The sequence below is a fragment of the Pelmatolapia mariae genome, linkage group LG4 (genome assembly GCF_036321145.2).
Source record: "Pelmatolapia mariae isolate MD_Pm_ZW linkage group LG4, Pm_UMD_F_2, whole genome shotgun sequence".
Lineage (NCBI taxonomy): Eukaryota > Metazoa > Chordata > Actinopteri > Cichliformes > Cichlidae > Pelmatolapia > Pelmatolapia mariae.
In genome coordinates this window covers 23,485,779-23,504,814 of record NC_086230.1, presented here as the reverse complement: position 1 = coordinate 23,504,814, position 19,036 = coordinate 23,485,779, and the positions used below count along the sequence as shown (strand labels likewise).

Genomic DNA, 19,036 nt, shown 5'->3' with positions numbered 1-19,036 from the left:
TAAAGCAAATTGAACTTTCATAAGTGTAAAGTGATGTGTACAAGTTGGTGCTCAAGGCACAACAACATCCAAAAATGTAATTAAACACCCATGGCAGTTTTGATTTTCATGATCATCTTTCTGCACTCCAGGACACTTTGACATGCAGCAAATCACTTAAAAGCATGATCAAAACCCTCCAGTTCTATGTAACGGTCTAACACAGACAAACAGTGAGTTATTTCTTGATCCCTTTTATCTGAGTAAAGGTTTGCATGTAGGAATCTGACTTTGGCAGCAGGGTGATGTGATGATCACAGCAGCAACATCTTGGGTTCAAATCCACAGGCCAACTGGGGCCTTCCTATGTGGAACTGGTGACCTGTCCAGAGTGCACCTAAGACAGATGGGCTCCACCCAGCCAGAACTTGAATCGGATAAATGGAGGAACGATGAATAGAATCTGACTTTAAGAAAGTGGTTTTAAATTATGTGAAAACTTGAACATACTAGGAAAAACGTTTCTTTTTTCTTCAATTCATTAGGCTACATTTATTTTAAGGTTATGTTGACTTTGGAAACAACCAAATCCCAATATCATTTTTATTTGTTTGTCTTTATTTCACATTTTCTGCACATTACCCTTGATTTTTACAGCCTAAGGAAAGAGAAAAAATATATACCCCACTGCACACGTACTACAGCACTCACACCAAAAGACTTCACAAACAATTATCAGTGTTTGTATTTACTCAGGGAAATCTAGAGCTCTAGAAAGCAGATCTGAGATGAACTGGACACACATCAGTGATGCCCAAAGTCTCAAATGCATCAGTGACATGTGCAGTTATCGCCTCCTTGTAAATGATACACTCATTAGTTCACTTTCATGTAATCAACCTCTGTGTTAACTCTTTGTTACTGTCATTGTTAAGAATTGCATTGACACCATACCTCGAAGCCACTTTGAAACACTCCATTCATTATTTACAATGTAACTAGTGCACTCGTCTCCCTCTGTTGTCCTCTTTGTAAGCGTACAGTAAAATACCACAGACTTACAGTATTCACATCATTACTCTACCAGCACTGGTATAGGCCTACTTAGGTCATGTATGAGTCACTACCTGGCACTTGGAACACTAGTGGCTATTGTTATTGTGGTGCTGTAATGCTCTATAGAGTGGCATTGTGTTGCTCTGTCTTCTGCTGTCACAGACAGAAAGCAAAGGAACTGATAGATTAATGCATGCCCGCACAACTACAATTATATTTACAGTCACCTACAGTGCAATCAATCAGGTTTAAGAACAAGGATAATATCTCATGAATAAAGATGGTGCTTGGAATTGTACTACATGAACACATGCAAAGACAGATAGTGATTCAGGCTCAATCTGGTTTTTGCTTGTTATCATACAGTTATCTGCTGGAGCAATGTGTGATTTTATTAGAAGAAATAGCAGGATCTTTATGAAGTGAAAAAAGGATCATGTATTTTTCTTTGTTCCTGTCGTATAGAGTAACTCAGATAAGGAAAACGAGATGGAAGACAGGACAACACACACACACTGAAAAATATGGCACCACATGCAAATGCACACACATCTCCATTGTTCTATTGTTCTTCTCCATTCAGCAGAACCCCTCGTAGTGTTTACATAAATGACTTAAAGGTTTTTCCTTGTAAAACAAGTATTTTGAGGAGCTTTTATATATGTAATGGTACAAATGTAAACACACACCATTTTTCCTCCACAGAGGATACAACTTTTATTGTATTTAACTGGCAGACAGAGAAAGAATGTTATTGAAAGGTATCAGGTATGACATAATAAAACAAGTTCAGTTTTCAGCCTCCTGTGACGTTTCTCAAAGAAAACAAAAGAAAAGTGACACTTAATAAAAAATAATTACATGAATCAATGTCAAGAGGAGAAAAGACAGGTTTGACATCAATTGGGGTGGATTTGTGGAAGGCCTTCAGACGTTTTAGACATAACCTTTGACTTGTGTGGCAGGTGCCCTGCGTGGACTGCTCTCTCCACTGCTGAAAGTGGGAGAACCTGGGATTCCGGGAGGACTTGACCCCGCATAGAGCAGTGACCCCCCAATTAGAAGCAAGGCTGACGCCCCCCAGCCGATGTAAAGGGCAGGGCCGAGCTCACGCTTGTGTGGAGCTGCCACATGTGGATCATAGAAATCCCTGATGATGGAGTGGGCAGTCCAGCAGACGGGCACAAGGTAAAGGAACCCCGCGATGGCAAAAAGGGAGCCAGAAATGCGAGCAATGCGGGCTTTAAGGCTGTTTACGCCGATGCATTTAGTGCACTTGACTCCTAGGACCCCCAGAGCCAGAGCCAGGCCACAGAGCAGGATGGACAACACAGTGAGGCCGCGGGCAGCCTGCATGTCGCTGGGCAGAGCCAGCAAGCTATCGTACACCTTACACTGGATCTCACCTGTGCTCTGTACTATGCAATTCATCCAAAGGCCTTCCCAAATGATCTGAGCTGTCACTATGTTGTTACCGATGAAGGCGGTGACCCGCCACAGGGGGATGGCACAAACTATTAACCCACCCACCCAGCCCACGATGGAAAGGATCAGACCCAGCAACTGCATGCCCGTGGTAGCCATGACGAAAGACAGATGGACTTGTCTCTGATATATTAGTCTCTGCACAGGCCAAACTTATAGTCCCACAAAGAAATGTGACAGTCTATGTTGCTAGAAATGCCGTGGTCCACTCCGCCGTCTGTGGATGATGACGTCGATGAGGTCAGCTTGGGTTTGACGTGGATTGATATCCTAAAATTAACAAAACATAAAATAGTCGCACCAGCCGGGTTATTCTCTTAGTAATCAAACAAGCAGTGCAAGAAAACTCTCAGAGACACACTGGATACTACATCACATGCTGTTGTTATTTACCACAACAACCACTAGCATAACATTAGTAAAGTATGAAAAGACTATTGGAGCATATAGTTATCATAAATATTTGGAATCAGGCTGGGAGGCCTGTTGGATTCCAGTGAGAACCGCAGAGAATAGCTTTCTTTGACACGACTGTGGGTGTCGAGCTACGCCTTGCCGGGTGGTGGATTATCTCAGAAAAACATGAGGAGACTCGGAACACAAGCAGCTTTCATGAAAGCCTGCAGAGTGGGCCAGGAGAACCTGTGTCTTCTGTTTATTACAGCTACAATTTTACTAATACTGTTTATACGATCCATTCATAACAAGATCGATACACATGTAGCAGGACATTGAGGACCAATGGGATGCATTTTACTATTTAGTTCAGTTATTTAGTTTGAGTTTTGACTCCAGTAAGTATAATTCTGAAAGATTATTGTGATGTTTGGTGCAGATGACTGTGGATAAACCATATTAAAATAACAGAGGGCCCTGGAATATTCCCAGATCTCATTACTAAAATGTCCATTTCATTCCTAGGAAGTTTTGCAGATAATACAATGGAAGAAAAGCCACTTCCAGTACATACATGTGTTGGAAACTAACAAACTAACAAAGCACATCGCATAAATTTGCTTTTAAGTCATAGTGAAGACATTTCTGACATTTGGAAAATGTTTAAATGTCCAAACAATATTAATGAAATGGTTATTATGAGGAATATTTACCTGAAATAGAGGTCGCTGAACTTTCACTACTCCTCCCGGGGATGATCCACAGTTTACAGTTTGCGTGAAGCTCCGTAGGTTTTGTAGCTCAGCTGTGAATGCCTGAAGTTGTGAATGACAGCTCTGAGAATTCAGTTCAGTCAACAGGAAGGCCAGAGAGCAGGGGAGGCTCTCTGTCTCTCTCTCTCTTCTCTGGGGTTTGGTGAACTGCAGCAGAGAGGGACGATCAGCTCCAACACCCAGGACAGGACTGGAGATGGGGCTGCCCTGCGAGATGCCAGTGTGAGTCTGTGTGGCGGTGGGCTGAAGCACGCGCTTCTGTGCACGACTGTGTCGGTGTGTGAATGCGTGAATGTGTTTGAGTGTGTCTCCCAGTGCCTGGTGTACGGGCACAATGCCCTGCTGTTTTACTGTGCCCTCCCCCCCGCTTTCCCTGCTTCTCGTCAACCTCTGTCCCAACCCTGCAGCCCCGCGCATCCATCCAACTCAGCAATCCTCTTTTTTCTACTTTCACTCACTTGTTCATTTATGACAGCCATCTATTATTTTCTGCCACACTTTTTTCTTTTTTCAGTCTGTTTATGCGTTTCATTGAAGTTTTCAAGTGTACTGACGTAGTCCTTTTGCACCATCTTGTTCAGTAGCCTGCTCTGACAGGGAAAATGTGGCTCATTGTTCAATAGCTTTGTAAATAAATAAACACATTAATCATGCTGGATAAATATTAACGAGAGAACAAAAACCAACAAATAACTCTTTTTAAACTGGAATGAGGTTTAGATGCTGCAAAAACTTGAGCAGATGACTAGAGGAGCTGCATTTCTTCCTCCATGCATGCGACCAGGACTGAAGAATGGATGGAGTCGATCTGTGAACTTATCCGTGAAGGTCTGAATGTGGACTCCAGAGTCTGCGCAGTAGAAGGACACGCGACCTTCGTTGTAATCCAGAAACACTCCAAACTTCTTGGGTCGTTGGTCTAGAGCCAGCTGGGTGACAGGAGAGGTGTTTGCAATGTACTGGCCTCCAGCTTTCAGGCTTAAGGTCCAGAAACCATTTGCAGGGCACACTGTGAACTTGCCTTTCCTGTTTATGGACTGTCTGGCAACACCTAGGGTCCATTCTATCTTCTCCCCAACCTCCACTTCCCAGTAGCACCTCCCACCAGCGAAGCTTTCTTTGGCCAGAACATTTCCTACTCTGTCAAACCTCTTGGGGTTCTCCGGTACTTCCTGAAGCTTATCCGTGTGCCTCACCTGCTTTCTGTCATCTGAGACCCAAAGGAAAGGGTGGGCTGTTTTAGCACTTAGGTTAACATCCACTAAAAAGAAAAAAGAGCAAAGAAAGGAGAAAAACAGGAAAAAGTCAAGAATTAGTCAAACACTACCATTTTCAGCTATTCACAACAGCTGAAAATTCATGCAGTTTAATTTTGAACTCAAAATGAAGCTGAATTATGGTTTTTGATATTATCCACAAAAATAATCTTCAATCCCTAATCATTTTTGCGAAGTTGATAAAATGTATTTCTGCACAGCGAGAACCTTACCTGAGTATTTCTCGATTCTCTTAAGTTCTAAAAACGAACAACGGGAAAAAAAAAAAAAGAATGTCAATGAATTTATCTTATAAGATTGATATGATGCATGCAAGATTAAAACAGCATCACTCACCAGCTTTGGAGAGTCTGTTGACTTCTAACTTTATTTGTTCCAACACGTCTGACAGTGCTCTTCTGGTAACCCCAATACAAGGATCAGTTTCTATGGTAACCTTGGACCAGTCCTTCATCTCACAGGGCTAAATAGCATTCACAGTGTTGGAAAGATTTTACAATTATGCTTCAAATCACATCATCATCATCATCATGCATTCGGCAGTAGATGGAGATAACTTACCTTGGCAGGTCGCTTCAAGTCGTCACTCTGATCACCAGAGATCTGAGGGTCCGGTTCTTTGGTCTCCTTCCTCAGCTCCTCAATCTCCTGTTCGATCTCTTTGACCAGTGTTTCTACCCTACTCTCCTCTTCTCTCTGCCTCTCCTCAATTGCAGCAACAACAGCTTTATGGCTCTTCTCCATAGCATTTACAAGGGCAGAGAAGATCTTCTGACTCTCTCGCACCTCTCTGAGGTAAGAGTTCTGATTGGACAGCAACATCATTTAATGGTGTACAGATCAAAGTAAAATAAAGAAAAAATACAAATTATGTTATACGTGTTTAAGTTTTATAGATATTTCCACTCACCTTTTGTAGCCCGAGAGAGTATTTCAGTCTTTCTATCTTCTGCACCCTTTCCTGAATCATTTGGTTAACATCTATAACCTGTGAATGTGCAAACACTTTGCATCAGCACACAAAAATACACTAGATTTATTAGATTAGATCACCTGTTATTAGATAACAGACAAAAGAGTACCGTTTCCTCATCTGGTGGTTTCTGTGGTCGAGACTTCCTGTAGTTTTCAGATACGTCTGCCAGTATGTGGTTGACACTGAGGTCAGGCTTGTCTGTGAACAATCTCCTGCAGTGAGGGCAGTATTTCAACTGATGTCGTGTCCAGTATTTGGACAGGCAGGACAAGCAAAAGCTGTGTCCACATGGTATGGTTACGGGGCTGGTGAAGATGTCCCTACACAGAAAGCACAAGAAGTGCTTCTCAGGGAGCAAGCAGATAGTAGAGGCCATAATCTGAAAAAGAAATTATGTCAGAAAAAGTAAGAAACAGAGCTTTTTCCTGCTGTGCATATCGAAGTCTTGTCAGGGAGTGTTGTGTTTGAATAGTAAAACAAAGAATAAACCAAAAGTGATACCTAAGAGTAAGTGAGAAGTGCCAACAGAAGTCGTTTGATAAACAAATGCAATGAAACCATCTTGTTAACAGCCATAGTAACTTAAAAGTACTATAAAGTACTATAAAGTAGATTTGTGTTTTTAACACATAATAGTGTAAATGCTCAATCCTGCATCCAGGATTTTACTTAAGCACTATGACGGTACACAAGTATCAAAAGTACTAGTCACTATTACTCATATTACAAGATGCTTATCATATGTTTTATGAATTTTCAAGTGTATTAGTCATACATTGATTGGCCACTTTGTTAGGTGCGCCCATTTAATTGCTTGTTAACATAAATATCTAATCTGCCAGTCACATAGCAGCAACTCATGCATTTAGGCATGTAGAAATAGTCAGAATGTAGTGTAGTTGAAACTGAGCATAAGAATGGGGAAGAACTTAATTTAAATGGCATTCAATGTAGCATAGTACTTGGTGGCAGAAAATCACCCTGGGCTACTGGGGGTTTTCTGGGCTACTGGGGTTTTCCTGCACAACCATCTCTAGGTTTTACAGAGAATGGTCTGAAAAAGAGATCGTATCCAGTGAGAGGTCAGAGGAGAATGACCAGACTGCTTCAAGGAAGGCAACAATAACTCAAATAACTACTTGTTACAGCCAAGGTATGCAAAAGAGCATCTCCTTGAAGCAGATGGGCTTCAGTAGCAGAAGACCACACCAGGTGCCACTTCTGTATGCTAAGAACAGGAAACGGAGGCTACAGTTTGCACAGGATCACCAACATTAGACAATAAAAGACTGGAAAAATGACTCTCGATTTCAATTTGCTGCCATATTCAGATGTTAGAATCAGAATTGGGAGTAAACTAAAGCATGGATCCGCACTTCCTTGCATCAACAGTTCAGGCTGGTGGTGTTGGTGCAATGACCTTTGGGATATTTTCTAGGTACACTTCAGACCCCTTAGTACCACCACAGCCCAAGATTTTAGACACAGATACTTAAGGTTTGACTTTAAAATCCATGCTTATTAAACAACAGTAAATATTCAATATTCAGCTCACTTTTCGCTGACAACGTAAAGGCGTGAAAGAAGGCGGATTTACTCATGGCAGAAATATTTTCACTGGAATTCAGGGCGTCATGTTTTAACATTGTGTTCTCATACAGAATGGATTACTCTCATTCTACACAGACTAAAGAGGCAGAAACAACTGGACATGATTATATTTTAATGCCCTGCCGTTGAACTTTACCCCGTTATCTCTTTCTATCTCTGCGTGTTTTGATTGCCACTGTCACAGCCAGTGTGAGCAACAGCAGATAGATAACAAACAGAGGCAGCAAAATATGCAGTCAAACTGGTATTTGCAAAATAGTTTTCTTGTGTCATGAGGAAGCTACAACTCAAAACAAAGATGAACCCACTAAATTCTCAAGATCGTTTTAATGTAATGTGCAATCCTCAGTTCGGACTCCCTTGTACTCACATAGGAAACAGTTTACGATTATGCAACATGGCCATAAAAGATTGAGAGGACTAACAGGAAATCAGCACACAGGTAACTTTGTGAAAACAGACACATTTGTTAAAAAGTATTAAAGGAAATGTGATCTTACCTTTACTTAGTTGATCTTTTCTGGGTAGGAGCGGTGTCTGTACGGCTTGTACTTGTGATTTTAGTTAATAATACACAGAAACTTCACTGGTTCACACTGAACAGGTGTACTGAGGTATGTGGATTGTCTAGGAAAGGGGCAGCACTTTAGACAATGGCGTGTTCAGCTAAGACTCCGCCCTACATGTTATTTGAGCTGCACTTCAACTAATCCACAGCAAGGCACCAGAAAGAGGTGGAGGTTGAATAAAATGTAAAGTGTTCACACAAATCTACTATAAATGTGCTAAAATCACAGCTTCGTTTATTTATAATAGGCCTATTTATAGTTTAAACTGGCTGTCACAGTTTGAATTGATGCCACTAGAAACCTTTAAAGTTTTCTGTCAAAATAGTCTCGTACTACATGTATGTGCTTGAGATGAAAGAGGTCTTAAGACGGCTATCTAGTTTGTTATCAAGTAAGTGAAAAGCTACCTAAGCAGAAATTGGATACAAAGAGTACGTTTTTTTATTTTCATCAGGTCATCAGTCAGTTCCCTGTGTCATGTACGAGGAGCTGCAAAGAAGCGGTTGATAAAGATTGAGTTGAAGTTCAGTCTGGCAGTCGGGGCCATTCTGTTGTCCATATGCTTTATTGCCACCTGTGCTGTTCCCCCTGCTGATCCACCCACTGCACCACCTATGATCCCATAGAGAACCATCCCTCCTGGGCCCTCTATAGACCCGGCCAGCGCACCCATCACAGCCCCCACAACAAAACCCGTCCCCAGGCCTCTGGCTAGGGACGTCCTGAGCCAGCTGTTGTCGATCTCCGCTTGAGCTCTAATCTCTGCGCCAATATTAGCCGTATAGGCATCCTTCTGGAAGTACAGCTCCTCTTCCATGTATTGCTTTTCCATCTCAGCCCATGCCTTCTCTATCTCTGTTGCTCGCTGCTTCCTAAGCTTATTCTCCTCCTTCTTTACACAGTCCTCTGCCTTCTGGAAAGTTCTGCTGGAGAAGTAGCCTCCTCCTAATGAGGCAACCATCAGCTCTATCTTCTTCAACAGTTCTCTGTCCTGACTTCGATCTCTCCAGTTCTTGTTGAAAAGGTGAAAGCGTCCGCCGTACTTCTCGATGAGTTCTCGCAGATGCCAATCTGTCTTCTTCACCCTATCTTCCAAGGCAGCTCTATTCTGATTTCCTTCATAGGCCAGGAGGACCATGGCGTGTCTCAGACAGTGTCTTCCAAAGCGTTCCCTCATCAGTCTGGAGGTTCTCACATCATTGGGGGAGATTTTCTCCATGTCAAAGGCAACAAGAAAGGCATGGGGACCAGGTATACATAAGCACTTGGACCTCCTTAGCTCCATCTTCCTCTTGGCTTTAGATATATCCTTATCATAGATGTTTGGTCCATTGATCACTGCCACTCGTCTACCAGCCAGCTCACCGTTGTTCTTTATGCTGCCCGAAAGGCTGGTGACATCCTTAGAAAACACATCTCTCCCAAGTATGGCATTGGTTAGTAGGAACTGAGAAGGTCCACTGCTACCAACCACCATGAGCCTTAATTCTATGGCACCACCTTTAAAAGTTTTAAAAAACAAACATTCAATTGGGATCAGATTGATAAAGATACTTGAAAAAGGTGTGTAATAAACTCTACAGAAAACAATAAAAATGTCAAAAGAAGCTAAAATATCAGCAATTAGCATCATTAACACCATATTGTTTGTGTTTGGCTTATTTTATACTTTTTCTGATATCAATGCAATGCAAAGCACGTTTGAAAAGGGCTGTGTGTGTGCATGTGTCTGGTTCATCCTACTTTCTGAACTGACTTATGGTACATGTGTGCAGTAAAATCTAACTAACAGTAGGTAGGGTAGTTTGTTTTTTATTGTTAAAGTTAAACCCAAGGTTCAACTCCTCCATCTCCACCTTTAGTTATTTTCCCACAGTCCCTGCCTGACATGCAACTTGAGAATATTCCCCTTTGTGCCTTTGTGCCTAGAGTAAATAGAAACCACATCAAATCCTTTCTTTGTCATGTTTGCATGGTTATTGGAAAGCTTACCTTTCTTCCTTGTATCCATTTGGCAGCTTCACATCACAGATTCAGTAGTTTGTTTTTTAAATTTGGAAATTATTAAAACCTTTCCTTGAACCGACTTCACACATTTGAGTTCAGTGAAAACATATTCCTGTGTGTTTCCCGTCTCTCCCTCTGTCTGCCTCACTGTATCTGCTGATTAGATAACTGGTCACTAGATTTTACATTAAGTGGAAAATGACCTCAGGGCTGGAAGCTAGCAGTGAACATATTCACATTTATTGACATTAATATTAATCTATGTGTAATTAAAGCTTTAGATTTATTACTAATTGCATGTATGAACACTGTCTTATTTTGGAAATGATATTGCAATAAATGAGAGCAGGTATACATGCATGCTTTCTTTGCTTTGATTTGAATTATCGAGTGAGGATCAGACTCATCTGAAGATGAGTAGCACTGACACGATGATTGCAGTTATATCAGAGTGATGAAGACATTTATTACCTATAATCCTGATTTAGATTTTTAATCTTTAGTTAAAAAATAATCAGTTTTTAAAGCAGCTGTTCTACGCTGTGTTACTGTCTTTGTGCTAGGCTTCGGGAAAATCAATATCTCATTAGTTAGTTTCATCATGTGTTAGTGGGACACACATTTATTTTCCAAATATAGACTTGTGTCTTTATTTAATGTATCAGCTATGCTCATAAGAATTCCCACATAATCCACCAGTGGATCAGCCCAACCATACCCTTGTAAGTGTCAAGGTTGTCTTGACTATGGTTACATGTGTCAGTCCACTGAGTTGGTGCCTGATATTTGTATTATTCAATTCAATTATATATATTGCCAAATCACAACAACTGTTGCTTCAAAGCGCTTTATATTGTAAGGTAAAGACCATACAATAATACAGAGAAAACAGAGGAAAACCCCAACAATCAATTGAACCCATGAGCAATGGCTTTGGTGACAGGAAAGGAAAAACTTCATTTTAGGAAGAATAAACCTCCAGCAGAACCAGGTTCAGGGAGGTACAGCTATCTGTCGCAACCAGTTGGGAGTGAGGGTAGGAAGACAGCATAAAGACACGCTGTGGAAGAGAACCAGATATTAATAATGATTAAATGCTGAGTGATGTATAAACACTTAAAAAGGTAAATTAAGAAGAAACACTGAAAGTGCATTGTGGGAATCCCCCAGCAGCCTTACCACAAAGGGAAGGTTTACATTAGGACTGAGGGTTATCTGATCCAGCCCTAACTATAAACTTTAAGCCTTAAAAAAAAAGTTTTAAGCCTAATCTTAAAAGTAGAGAATGTGCCTTTCTCCCAATGTCTCAGAGCAGAGTGCTCTGTAGAGGTGATAGAGTACTGTGAGGTTTTTAAGATAAAGTGGGGGCTGAGTATTCAAGACCTTGTATGTTAGGATCAGAATTTTAAATTCAATTCTGGATTTAACAGCGAGCCAATGAAGACAAGCTGTCTCTTTCTGGACCCTGTCAGTACTCTTGCTGCAGCATTTTGGATCAGCTGAAGCCTTTTCAGAGAGTTTTAGGACATCTTGATAACGATGAATGACAGTAGTTCAGCCTAGAAGTAATAACAAGCAGTTGAACAGGTGCAACCAACAAAGATTACTTATGATTCATAGGCTCCTAAATAAGCTGCGTCATTTTCAATATAAGGCCCATATAAATCATATTTTAATCAGAAATAGCTTAAAATCAACCTCTAAATCATAGAATACTAACAATACCATTCACCTTCCAGCATGTTGTCAAATTTGAACCATTTTAAACTTTGACAACAGCAAAAACACCCTACGTGTTACAAATATTTAATACTGTTTGATTCTTTTGCAAATTTTATATATATTGAGGCTATTTGGGGTCAAATTTGACCTGTATCTATCCAAATGTATTTCAGATTCACTACCATTAGTAAAATCAAGGAAAACTGTGAATTTTAGGGAATCTTGAAACTGCAAAACTGTGTGTGCCTTGTCTGTTATGGGATAGTGGTGACAGAGTTCAAGGGCCACATTTGACCAGGTTAGTGCAAAGACAGAATAGGAGTTATAATATATAACCCTACATGACAAGCAGAGGTCAAAGATTGCCTTGATGCCAATGATTAATATTTTTCACTACACAGAGAGAAGGTTCCTGGTTCAATCCTGGCTAGGGCCATTCAGTATGGAGTTTAAAGGCACTTTGAGTGGTTAGTAAGAGTGGGAAAATGCTATATAAATATGAGTGTATTACAGTTGGACCTGAAATGTAAAAAAGAAAAACAAAGAAATAATTCATTTTGATAGTCTCATAGTTACATAACACATGTGCAAGTCCCACACAAGCAAGGTTTTCATTAATGTTGCAATAATAATGATAACTGCAGATGGTACTTACAGAGATTTGTTATGAGATAACATTGATCGTAGTGTTTAATGGTTGTAAAGGTCATACATGGTTATATAATAAATCCCAAGATTTCAAGGAGTTTCTTTCCATTTCTTCTTTAGCGTTAGAATATATTTAAATCATTACCGCTGCAATGTTTTCATGTTTTGGGTAAAACTGGAGACGATGTTGTGTGAAAATACATATTTTTCACCAAAAGCAAATGTTGCAAAAGTAAAAACTAAAAAGTTCTCCCTGCTCGGTGAAACATTAATTAAGGATTTAGCATCCACTAATTTATGTCAGACGGGTTTAGATTATAAATGGAGCTTTAGTTCAAAATTCAGTATCAGTACCTATTCTGGGAAAGTATGAAATATGAACAGTATGTAAGGGGTAAAAAAAAAACAAAAACCCAACAACAACAAAAAAGAAAACCTGGCTGACCCGCTCGTGTTTCGGGTATTTCTTACTGTGGTAAAACAGCTCCCCGCTGTGGCCAAACTGGGAACATGAAGAGGAAGTCGTTCCATTTATTTCCGGTTGGAGCGGCTTGACGGCACCTTCAAATAGCGTAAATACAAAGTGACTTTACGCTATTTTGTAACTACTTTGTTGTCACAGAAACGCATACCGTTTGAGTGATGAAGCCGGGTAGTGAGGTAACCTCTGGTTCGGGTCAGAGATTTTAATCTCCCGTGGAGAAACAAACGCTGTCTCCAAAATGATGAGACGCACATTAAATGCGGTCAGTCGTGTCCTCCCTCCCCGACTGCGGCACTTCTCGGGCGGAGAAGTAACCAAAGATGTGTCTGAATGTGCGGCATCTCCACAGATCACAGAGCACGCGTCTCTTTATGTGCACGTGAGCTATAGCTTCTTTTTTTCTTTTTCTGAGAACATCACGCGCACATGTATCCGTAACTGCATGTTGACTCACCTGATTTAAGCATAAGTGGGCTGTGTCATGACTATAAGGTTCTTCCTCCCCCAGTGGCCTTACTGTCTCGGGCGGTGCTCCTACTGCAATTTCAATAAGTACATATCCAAAGAGAACAATTCCCACGTCATGACTAATTGCCTTCAGAGGGAGATTGAGACACTGCTGCGACTCAGTCAAGTATCCTGGTATGTGCATTTATTAAACCTGACAATCAGTAACTGTAACCTGCAGCTGAGATCACACTCTGGTTTTCATTTGTAGCATCACCTCAGTGTTCTTCGGTGGTGGGACTCCAAGCCTGGCCCACCCCTCCATCTTTGCTGCGATCCTCGAGACTGTTTCCAGGCAGGTGAATCTCTCAGATGAGGCCGAGGTCACCCTCGAAGTCAACCCCACTCCTGCAGGAAAGTCCAGGTTAGAGGACTACTGCCTTGCTGGGGTGAACCGATTTTCCATCGGGGTCCAGGTGAGCATAATCGTTGGGTGCTCATGAAAGCCCATGGAAAAGCAGTGCCTTCCAGCTGTTTTACTCAAAGCATTTAGTGGTTGGTTGCAACTTTACACTCCAGGCCTATCATTGTGTTCATGTTTTTTTTTTTTTTGAAAATCCCCTCTTCTGTGTGATGACAAAGTTTAGTCCTGTCAGGTCCAAATCACACATCTAGGGTACCAGTGCTTGTTTCTTTTGCTCTGCATCATAGACATTAAATTGCATGCAATAAAAATTGCAATTTGGATTTTATATTGTAGATTTCAGTTGGAACAGAGCTTAAATGTTTTTTTCGGAGCTTAATCTTTCCATCTGTCTATCTCCTGAGTCCTGACTCGATAATATTGGAAAAATAACACAATTTAAAAATGTTGACCCACTTATATGTACTTTCAGGTGATGTAACTCTGAAAATTGCATTAATCATTTGATTCTGAAGGGGTAAGGTGAGAACTCTTTCTCATTTTATGGAACAACACTGATCAAACTTTCTATCTTCAGTCTTTGCAGGATGAGGACTTGAAAAGTCTGGGAAGAGACCACGACTCCCACGAGGCTTTGCAGACTATCGAAGAGGCCAGGAGGCTGTGCCCTGGTCGGGTGTCGGTGGATGTCATGTTCGGACGTCCCAAACAAACCGTTGAATCCTGGGAAATAGAGTTGTCTGAGCTGCTGAGGGTGTGTGATGATCACGTGTCTCTGTACCAGCTGACCCTGGAGCGAGGCACTCAGCTTTTTAAACAGGTTGAGTGCGGTGCAGTGACGATGCCCTCCGAGGATGTGACAGCAGAGATGTACCAGCGTGCCAGGAAGACTCTGCACCAGCATGGCTTTCAACAGTACGAGGTGTCGAATTTTGCAAGACATGTAAGTCTTTGCTGTAACAAGAACGTTCTCCTTTTCGTACTTTAATGCTTCACCTTATGATGCATCCGTTGTATACACAAAATTATATGTTAAATCAAAGGAAGGTTCAGAGAGTGAAAAGAGAAAATAAATAAAAGAAAAACACTTCCTTGGTACACTTGTTTAAATGCTTATTAACACAAATGCCTAGACACGCAATCACGTGGCAACAACTCTTTGCATTTAGGCATGTAGACACGGTCAAGACGACCTGCTGAAATTCAAACTGAGCGTCAGAATTAAGAAAAGAGCGCTGATTTCAGTGACTCACAATGTGGCATTGTTATTTGTGCCAGACGGGCTGGTCTGAGTATTTCAGAAACTGCCGATCTGCTGTGAGTTTCCCACACAACCATCTCTAGGGTTTACTGAGAATGGCCTGAAAAAGTGAAAGTACCACTCAGCAACACTTCCTTGGTAGAAAATGCCTTGTTAATGTTCAGAGGTCAGAAAGAATGACCAAGTTGACTTGAAGGCAACTGTAACTCAGATAACCACTCGTTACAGCCAAGGTATGCAGAAGAGCATCTCTGACTGCACACCACACCAAATCTTAAAGAAGCATGCCAGATACCATCCTGTCAGCTAACAACTGGAAACTGAAGCTACAATTCACACGGTCTCACCTCAATTAGATAATAGAAGATTGAAAAATGTCGCCAGATCTGATGAGTCTCAATTTCTGCTGCAGCTTTCAGATGGTAGGGTCAGAAATTGACATAAACATGAAAGCATGGATCCATCCTGCCTTGTAGCAACAGTTCAGGTTGTTGGTGGTTTATAATGGTGTAAGAGGATGTTTGTATCGACTGAGGATTGTTTAAACGCCACAGTCTATGTAAGTGTTGTCACTGATTATGTCCACCGCTTTACGACCAGTGTCGTCATCTTCTGATGGCTGCTTTCAGAATAACGTGCCATATCACAAAGCTCAAGTCATCTCAATCTGACTGATAGTGGCTTCACTGTTTACAGTTCATGCAATACAAAGTCTTCCTTCACTCTTAATTGTAAAAAAACAAAAACAAAATACCACAAACTACATGTGCAGTCCTCTGTTTTATAGGCATCCATATTTTTCTTGTATAATTTAGAGTCATCAGATGTTTTCGAGGTTATTGAGCGAGATTTAAATGTCCAGTTCTATCCAAAACCAAAGATTTATATTGTTTTTCCACAGCAGAGTCTGTTAAGTTCTATTTTTAAGCTTCTTTTTAACTTTGTGTTTGGTTTTCTGTCTTCATTAAATCTCCATAGTATGACAGTTTTACTATTCTCCCTCATAAACACTCAGTAAATGTTTTTCTCTGTGTAATGTAGAACTCAGTGAGTCATCACAATATAAGCTACTGGAAAGGAAACCAATACATCGGTGTCGGCCCAGGTAATACTTAAATCTAAAGCACTAAATCACTCCTGTTGTGCTCCTGTTGGAAACTGTGCTTTTTCTATTGTTGTCTCTGACACAGGAGCACATGGGCGGTTTGTTCCTCTGGGGGAGGGAGGTGTTGTTCGAGAGGCCCGGACCCAGACTCTGGAGCCTGACGTGTGGATCCGTGAAGTGCGGCAGAGGGGACACGGGACGCGGAGGCGGCTTCCGCTTGGCCATCTTGAATTGTACGCCGTCGCACTTCCAGGCAGAGACAGATGCCCAGAAATGCTCTGAGCATGTGAAATGTAGCAGTGAAGTCTGAGACAGTCCACAGTGTAATTTATCACACTGAGCGTTGAGGCCGTGGCACATGTGCTCGTTCTCTCAAACATTCTGTCCTTGTGAGATGCTATTATCAGACTTGTATTCAGGCCTTTTACTCTTCCTGTTCTGTCCTTGCTATTCTGTATTCAGTTTAAGTTATGAAAGATGTTTGCTTGGCAGATTGGAGGAGGTGTTGGTGATGGGAATGAGAATGACTGAGGGCATTAATCATAAGGTAAAGCACACAAAATAAATCTTTCATTGTATTTTCTGTCATGGCAGATAATGTTCAGTTCGCAGAGACTTTTCTTTTTTTAATTATGTTAACAGCACTGGGAGATGTTCAGCCCACAAACTGGCCTTGATGAAGTTTTTGGTGAATCCATTGTTGTCCAAGAGTTTCTACAGAGCGGACAGCTGATTCTTGATGACAGGTGACTTATGATGTTTCATTTTCTCTTTAAGTTTCCTTACCTGTGCGGAAGCCAACCTAACAATTGTTTTTATTATTTGATAATATTTCCCTTATTATATAACGTTTTGGTGCATGAGGTGACAGAAAATAAGGGGAATAGTCTGTTCTGATTTTCCCAGCACACGGTATTTAAAACGTCTCTACAGCTTGAAGGTTAAATCATTTGTGTCTTTTTTTTCTTTTTTCCTTGTCAGGGGTCTGAGGTGCTCCTGGGAAGGACTGGCCTTACTGGACAGCATCCTTCCAGCTCTCCTGGTGGAGCTGGAAAGACAAATTTCCCCTAAAGCCTCACGGGGACCACTCTGAGTCTGCTGGCAGACAGACAAAGAACCCCTCCAACCTTCAATGACACAAATGTTTATAAAGCAGATAAGCTCGTGGCTGTCAAAACATATAAAAACCAACAGTTTTGTTTGGTACACCTTTTAAACGTGTTAGTGAAGGCTCTTCATCATTTTCCATACCATTGCAAACGTGACTTTATCTTTAATGACTGCAGCCCAGCAGCGATCGAGCATATTGTGTTATCTCTGTGTTGCCTCTCCCACCGGTTAGAACAAGTCTTGGATTTAAGTCTCCAGATGCTTTCATGCAGTCATTACTACAACGGATACACTTTGCACTAAAGCTTTAATTGCTGCTGTTGCTGTCGTTTAATCATAATTATACCTCTGACAATAAACAGGAAATTGTTTTGGATTGATGTCATAGTCTTTTCAGCAAATGTACACGTGAGTGGGAAGTTTTAGAGGGTGAACAAATTATATTATACCAAGAAAAGCCTCCGAGTAAGCAATCATTTTGTTCTCGGACTTTATTGATATCACTGCAGGTGCTGCGTGTCTTATCAAATCCCTGGAAATCATACCAGATGGATGAACATTAATTTCCTGGTGAGTAAAGGGATATCTAGATATATATAGCTTTAAACTGATCCCAGCTCACTTGTAAGTCTCTAAATTTCGTAATCACTGTCGAGTTTGCCTAAAAAGAGCTTTGAAATGTGGTACTCCTGGATAGAAGTGAGACATTTGTGTTGTGCATACAATAAAACTCACCATCATGAGAGAATAAATAAATATTTAGTCCATTTAAAAGGATTGAGTCTTATCTCAAGGAACTTTACTTTCATGAGACATATTCAGGACATTATATTTCCATGAACTTGGTCTGGAAATCCAGATCTTTATGATTCAACTGTGTACTGAAAGCCCAGCTAGTGCCCTGTCACTTAAAAAGTACATGCGGGTACATCGGCACCTTTCAAACCTTGTTAGTAGATTGAAATCTGGTGACCGTGGAGGCATGTTGAGCACCAGTTTGGGATGATTTAAGCCTTAGCAGCCATTAGAAGATGGGTTCACTGTGACCAGAGTTACTTAAATCCCCTTTCTTCCCCATTCTGATGCTCATTTTTGAATGTACCAGACAATTCTGTCAGTAGCTTGTGTTTTTATTTCATCGTGACTTTTAGTTTAGCTTTCCAAAGTGGGTTTTATTGATCCACTTCAGTTTTATTGTTTGGAGAGGGTTATTTTAAGCAAATATACTGAACTTCTTGTCAGTGTCAGTAATATTAAATGCCGAGTTGAATAATCGTTGTGCTCTCTCCATGGTGCTGATCTCACTCCGTCTCTCTCCTTTCGCCCACCTTCCCCTCTTTAATAAATCATGCGCTATCACTCATTGTTTCCTCCAACTACCATGGTGACACACAAGCGCGTACACCACCGTGGCTGATTAACAGGCATTGTAGCACCTCTGTACTTTAAGCCATTCAATAAGCCGTGGGCGTTCTAAACAAACCGTGCAAAAAGTCTCGAGACTGACAACAGATACTGGAAGATGTTGAAGGTCTGCGTTTGAATCATCCACCCATGTCTCTGAACTCCCTCCCACACGCGAGGTTTTTACATCGTCACTCGAAGAGAATTGACTGCTTACGTCAGTGTGCGTAATCTGGCCGTGCCCGTCTCTTTGTGAAGAGATTCTTAAATGTTTTGTAACAAACGGAATGATGGAAAGCAAG

At 41.1% G+C, this 19,036-nt stretch overlaps 4 protein-coding genes across 5 annotated transcripts; 1 reads left to right on the top strand and 3 right to left on the bottom strand.

Moving 5' to 3' along the window:
- Nucleotides 1-1,738: 1,738 nt before the first annotated feature.
- Nucleotides 1,739-2,627, bottom strand: cldnk (claudin k). The gene has a single exon (XM_063471990.1). The coding sequence runs from the start codon at nt 2,617-2,619 to the stop codon at nt 1,972-1,974; it is 648 nt and encodes a 215-aa protein (XP_063328060.1). The 5' UTR covers nt 2,620-2,627; the 3' UTR covers nt 1,739-1,971.
- A 1,770-nt stretch (nt 2,628-4,397) lies between these two features.
- On the bottom strand, nt 4,398-8,165 carry btr02 (bloodthirsty-related gene family, member 2). Of its 2 annotated transcripts, XM_063471986.1 has the most exons (7): nt 8,054-8,165; nt 6,049-6,321; nt 5,877-5,954; nt 5,528-5,770; nt 5,303-5,429; nt 5,179-5,205; nt 4,398-4,950 (listed from the first exon to the last, which is right to left on the bottom strand). In XM_063471986.1, exons 2-7 carry the CDS (start codon nt 6,316-6,318, stop codon nt 4,406-4,408), a joined length of 1,290 nt encoding a protein of 429 aa, XP_063328056.1. In that variant the 5' UTR covers nt 6,319-6,321; nt 8,054-8,165; the 3' UTR covers nt 4,398-4,405. The 2 variants fall into 2 exon arrangements, with proteins under 2 accessions (XP_063328056.1, XP_063328057.1); XM_063471987.1 differs by lacking the exon at nt 8,054-8,165 and having other exon boundaries at nt 6,049-6,587.
- A 421-nt stretch (nt 8,166-8,586) lies between these two features.
- On the bottom strand, nt 8,587-10,267 carry LOC134626295 (GTPase IMAP family member 9). The gene is made up of 2 exons (XM_063471988.1): nt 10,115-10,267; nt 8,587-9,622 (listed from the first exon to the last, which is right to left on the bottom strand). Exons 1-2 carry the CDS (start codon nt 10,131-10,133, stop codon nt 8,598-8,600), a joined length of 1,044 nt encoding a protein of 347 aa, XP_063328058.1. The 5' UTR covers nt 10,134-10,267; the 3' UTR covers nt 8,587-8,597.
- Nucleotides 10,268-13,045: 2,778 nt separating this feature from the next.
- Nucleotides 13,046-18,070, top strand: rsad1 (radical S-adenosyl methionine domain containing 1). The gene is made up of 9 exons (XM_063470693.1): nt 13,046-13,362; nt 13,492-13,625; nt 13,702-13,906; nt 14,432-14,797; nt 16,157-16,220; nt 16,306-16,453; nt 16,713-16,767; nt 16,863-16,966; nt 17,202-18,070. The coding sequence occupies exons 1-9, from the start codon at nt 13,222-13,224 to the stop codon at nt 17,311-17,313; spliced, it is 1,329 nt and encodes a 442-aa protein (XP_063326763.1). The 5' UTR covers nt 13,046-13,221; the 3' UTR covers nt 17,314-18,070.
- The last annotated feature ends 966 nt before the right edge of the window (nt 18,071-19,036 follow it).